The sequence below is a fragment of the Saccostrea cucullata genome, unplaced genomic scaffold (assembly GCF_032062105.1).
Source record: "Saccostrea cucullata isolate Sc308-1 unplaced genomic scaffold, CSIRO_AGI_Scuc_v1 ctg789, whole genome shotgun sequence".
Lineage (NCBI taxonomy): Eukaryota > Metazoa > Mollusca > Bivalvia > Ostreida > Ostreidae > Saccostrea > Saccostrea cuccullata.
The window spans coordinates 171,505-177,500 of NW_026922778.1; the positions used below are offsets into that span (position 1 = coordinate 171,505).

Consider the following 5,996-nt stretch of genomic DNA (forward strand, 5'->3'; position numbering starts at 1 on the left):
TAGTTTTTGAACATAATATTGGCGGAATTTCTTTTAGTATAGTGTACGCTTTATTAACTGTGAATACCGATATTCTATTTTCCACAGTACATGTATGTATAAACATACTGCAATCAATCATCTCTCAGTATATCCTATTTGTTTTATCCAATCAGATGTTTTACAATTTAATTTTTTTTTTATTTATAAAAAATCATCGCAACTAATTCCTTTTTCATAAAATTATCCGTACGTTAGATGTATAAAACTTCCTTGGCAATCTGCGGGGTAAATCTGTGTACTTAAAATGCATCTAATCTAGTTTTTCGTTTTTACATTTATATTTACAGCAGAAGGAGTTTTTGGCCATATACGCAGAAAAACAAACGTTTCCATATTTGACGATTAATTTTTATCGTTGCAATTCCTACTGTAATTTTATTCGAAGAATTACAATGTACAATAAATGTATAATTGTTTTTCAAATTAATATGTGGGAAACTTGTTTAACATTGACACAAGTTGAAAACATTTTTAGACCATTAAAATTATTTATCAATAGATTGAATCTAAGGTACAGAATATAAAGGATTGTGAACTCACTATATAACTGAAATATTTTCACAATTCGCATGATATCAGTCACATTTCATTAAAAAACTGTGCCATTATAATTTTGAATATTGCCACACAATCCGATAACTAGGGTTCTATACAGCACATATCACCCCTACCCAATAACTGTATTCATTTGAACACTTTGAGTTATTCCTCTATTGATAAGAACCCATGAAACAATGAGAAACATTGTTTTCCGCACAAATGGGTATCGCAAAGACTGCAACCATATGCAGTATCCTTCCTTTTTCTTGGTGTCGACTTTGAGCATTGTTTACAATAGGATCTTTTCTTCACTAGTTTTGAGAAACTGTGACATGTCGGCGTGTTTAAGGTGCGTCTCCCTGCTGCCCTTAGTGGTGTCCTGAAAGATCCAATCAAATGCTGAGCTAGTGAGATTCTAAAGTCCAGCTGTCGGTATTTCTTCTTAGGAAGCTGGGGTCGACATTCTTTCATAAGAATATAGGAATTAATGATAGCAGTGTTGATAAGAAAGTGAAGTACATATTTCCACCACTTTTTGCTTGCCCTGCCGACTGGATATTTCGAACGCAATTGATCAAATAAATCAACTCCCCTAAAATATGATTGATAATGCCCGATACTTTGTGGTCTGGGGACGGATACAGCTGTACCATCTTTCAGTCGCCTGGATACATTAGTAGCCATCTCAAGCGGCGATGTCATTGTTGACAAAACTGACACGGGTCGGTTATCCATCCACACAGTAGCTGTTAATTGGCCATCTTGTCTGTAACAAGAAAGAATTTACTTATTAGTCACATATTTCACAATCGTTGCGTTTAAAAAGGCAGTATTTATAAATCAGGCCCAAAACTGCATTTCAGTATAGTTTCAGATATATACCGTGTTACGTAATCTCCTTGGAACTTTGGCGTCACTGACTTCAGGTCGCTAGGGAATCCCTTTCTATTCTTCACAATAGTTCCACAACAGAAGATCTTTCTGGCGAGTAGACCCTTTGCTAGTTCGACGGAAGTAAAAAAGCTGTCAAAGAAAACGTGATGGTTTTTGCCCTGTAATTCCTCCGTAAGTTTAAAGACTACTGTCTGGCCAACAGGAACACCCTTGTATTGGTCCCTTCCGAGATACAGGTCAAGCTGATGGCAAAATCCAGACAAACTGTCGCACCGGAGCCAAACTTTTAATCCCCATTTAGTGGGTTTAGAGGGTATATACTGTTTGGCCTATAAATGAAGATAGCAAGATATTCTATGCACATTATAAATTGAAGACAAAGAAAAAACGCATCGTTTAAAAAAAAATCAACATAACAAAAGGGAAGCACTCATTTCATAAAACTCACATTCTTAAATCAGGGAAAGGAAGGGGGGTTAAACCATTTTGTAACAAAAATAGTTTCAGGTACATCAATAAATGAAGAAGTTATGCTTTACTACCTTATGTCTTCCTTTATATGCTATCATGCCTTCATCTATGGTTTGCTGTTTCCGGGGGTTGTAGGATTCAGACATGTTTTTTGAAACAATATCCAGAATAGGGCGAATTTTATAAAGCGTATCCTCGATGTCCTCTGCGCTGCAGTGCAAATACTGAGTTATTTTTTCGTAGCGTTTTAAGGGCATTACTTCCTGGAAGCCAGCATTCCTTGAAAATTTATTATGACTCCAGTACAGCTTGTAATCGGGAATCTTGTTTATACCCATCATGATCAGAATCCCAATATATGCCTGCATCTCATTATATGTACATTCATACCACAAAGAATCACGACCTACATTGAAAAAATAGAATGAACCTTTTAATGATTTAATCTAGGGATGTGAATTTACATGTATATGTTCAACTTGAAATAGAATTAATAAATTTATTGAAGTGCAATATATGCCTGCATTAATTCTATACAGGGTGGCACCATTTCAAAACATAAAAATATTGTCGAAATAACGCACAACTATTTCATAGTGTTTTGCAGGAAATAGTATTAGTTCACCCCCCCCCTTCTTTCACCAGTTGTTTTAAGAATTTTAACCTTTCACCTAATATATTTATTACTGACTACCTGGCAAATGTGTGATAAGCTTCAGTACTAGTGTAAATAAAATTAATATTAATACAGTGCAAATTTTTAAAACACATGTTTATATGTGTACGTGTTGACTTTAAGTATAGTTCCGTTTAATTAACTAATTCTATGATTTAAACCATAATTAGTATCTAGCTTCTACGATTTATTTGTTTAAAATAATAATATAAAATACAATGCATTATATACACACTGTATAGGTATACAATATAACTATAATAGGTCTTTTATCTATATATTTATTTTTACCTTCATTATATTACGGTATATGTTGTAAGTCATATTTGTCATTTTCTGAACTGATAAGCTATATTGCCCAAAGTTATATATTTTAAATAAATAAACTTATGCACAAGTTGCAGATTTTTAAATGAAAAAAGGTTGTTCAGTATCAGCATGCGTGTTTACTTCTCAATAACTTTTTATAAAACACTCGATTCGTATGAAATGTTATAAAATTTTACGGAATTTAATATTATGTCTGCCTTAGCTCTATTCTTTAACTATCATGTCAATTTTCCTTGATAAATATTACAATCATATTTACATGACATTACTTATATCATATATAGCTGTAATTAATAGCAAACCTTTTCTTTGTTGTTCCTCGAGGGCATATTTGTTAGTGCCTGTTACTAATGTAGAAATACAATCTGAATCAAAAATATTTTCGAAAAAATCTTTTTCTGTCTCACAACATTGCACTTTCTCCGTTGGCCCCGTAGTACATACAAAGGGCGGTACATCAATATCTTGTAAGATGCAAGTCCATTTTGGTGCCATTCCTTGTTCATCATTAGATTCCGTATCGGTTAGATCTAGGTCCGAATCAGAGAGGCTCGATAACGAAAGATTTTCAGAGCTTAAATCACTTAAACTACTGTGACAGTCAATGTCATCATCAAACAAATCAGAGGAAAAATCCGTCATTTTTGAATACCCTTACAAATTTACCATGAGTATTTTCGATTGTGGCAAGTTTCCATTTTAGCAGTTGTAAACCCGAACTCTGACACAAATAATATAGGATTAAACGTTCTTTTTTCAGAATTTATCGATGTGTAAACTCTGCCTTTTTACTCACAAACTAAACAAAAGTGCGAAGCACTTTTATGTAAAGTTTGTGAGTAAAAAGGCAGAGTTTACACATCGAAGCACTTTTATTTAGTTTGTGAGTAAAAAGGCAGAGTTTACACATCGATAAATTCTGAAAAAAGAACGTTTAATTCTTATAATTTCAATTACGAATTTTTTTAATCATTAAAATTATTTCTCTTTGAGGCCGCCATACAATCCGTTATTTTGTACGGCGTAGGAATACTTTATGCCGCAAAGAAACGTATACAAGATGAATATAGATAAAATCCAACTTTATTTGTCAAAACAATCAATAAATCAATAATTAAACTTATAAAAACTCATTGAATGTTGTTTAAGTCAACAAATATCGTAAATAAGCGTATTCTCCAAAATAATTCGTCCTTGACTATGGCCATGTTGACGTCATGACGAAAGTTGAAGACCGACGACGTCCTCGATTTGCTCTGGTTCGTTCAAGGATTTAGGGAGAATATGGGATCTGTAGGATGTAAGTATATGAATTTGATGCTGAAAAGGCAAGAGTTTGAGGTACGTTTCTTTTGCCTATCACACCGATACCAACTGGGCTGATATGGAACGTCGAGAAAATGACAGCATGATCAGCGATTTCAAAAATTCACACTCGTAATCCGACAGTGACATAAACATAATATTCCCGTCTGTCAGTCCTGTTTATCTCCTTTTCACTCATTAATTCATTCATTCATTTTTTATTATAAGTTTCTTGTAATCATAATTTAGCTAAAACGGACTAGAAGTATCTGTTTTCATTGTTTTTACAACAGTCGAGAAAGTAGTTCTGGTTGCAAAATTCATCGATGTGTAAACTTTTTCTTGAATTTGTTCTCGTCCAATCAAAAAACAAGGAATCAATAAATAAAATTAAGATTGGAATTATTTACGTATATTCTTATTATGACGTCATTAAGTTTAATTATCTGATTTCCCAGTATTTCTATGTTCATATATACAAATATACATGACTGTGCCTCATTGTAGAACAAAAACTGTAAGTGCGTTAAAATGCGTGATTGCGGGGCAAAGGTATATGCGTTAAAATGCGTGATTGCGGGGCAACGGTATATGCGTTAAAATGCGTGATTGCGGGGATGGGGGTTAAAAGAGTAAAACCTGGCACACAAGGTATTAGTCATATCAAACTATGAATGGTAGGCAGCCCTGGGGGCGAAGCCCCGGGAGCGCCTTGGTTTTCGTGGCACAATAATAGAGGTATTGGTTAGTTCTGTACAAAATATGGCATTATAAATACTAGTCATATCATACTTTGAAAACTGCAGGGGGTGGGGGGTTCCCTCTACGCTCCGCCTTAAATCCGCCAGTGATGGTCCGTAAATTTAGACATAGAGGGTATTTTTCTTTTAAACCAAAGTTTTGGCAATTCAGGCGGTCATACTTTAAACAAAATAAAAACAAATTGGGAAATAGGGTGATCAACACTATACAATTTACAAGAAGATGGGATGTACATGACAAATTTAAGTAATTGCATGAATGAAATACGGCTTACAGAAAAAGTTCCCGAAAAAAAAACTTCATGAAAATGACATGCTCGATCAGAAACTTTAAAATATTCGATGTTAAGTCATTCAATCAAGATCCTTAAAAAAACTCGCTTGTAATAAATTTACATTTATGAATACGATGAAACCGGGCTCTTTATAAACAAATTGAATCAAAAATATCAAAATAATAATTGAATCATATTCAAGGTTTAAAGACATCTCGTTTATATACAAGTACAGTGTATAAAGCATTTTTTCAACAAAAACAACAAAATTCAGGCCACCAATGCCTGGCAACGGACTTAACTGTCCCATGTTAGGGAATTGTCGGTGCCAAACCTTACAGGAAAACAAAGTAAAAAGGCGTGAGGGAGGGGGGGCCAGCATCTTTAGGAAAATTTACCATTGCAGAAGAGGGGGAACTCTACTCAGTCCCGAGTTTTTCGTGTATTTCATTCAACAGAGCATACCTGAATTTCCTATTATATGTTTGAAGAGTCCTCCTTTGTTCCAGGCATCCAAATATCTGCAGCTCTCTACTATACATTGATAGGTCTGTTACGTCCGTCTTCCCACAGGAAAGGAGTGAAACTATATCACAAGACGATCATCCATTGATATTCGAACTGAACTCCTGCAGGTAGCCTTACATCTACCACCCATCTGCCCGAATGCATTGGAACTTCCTCTACAACGATAATCAATAT

At 34.4% G+C, this 5,996-nt stretch overlaps 1 protein-coding gene across 1 annotated transcript; it reads right to left on the reverse strand.

Moving 5' to 3' along the window:
* Positions 1 to 744: 744 nt before the first annotated feature.
* On the reverse strand, positions 745 to 2,514 carry LOC134262436 (piggyBac transposable element-derived protein 4-like). The gene is made up of 3 exons (XM_062744831.1): positions 2,019 to 2,514; positions 1,465 to 1,805; positions 745 to 1,348 (listed from the first exon to the last, which is right to left on the reverse strand). Exons 1-3 carry the CDS (start codon positions 2,313 to 2,315, stop codon positions 745 to 747), a joined length of 1,242 nt encoding a protein of 413 aa, XP_062600815.1. The 5' UTR covers positions 2,316 to 2,514.
* Positions 2,515 to 5,996: the final 3,482 nt, after the last annotated feature.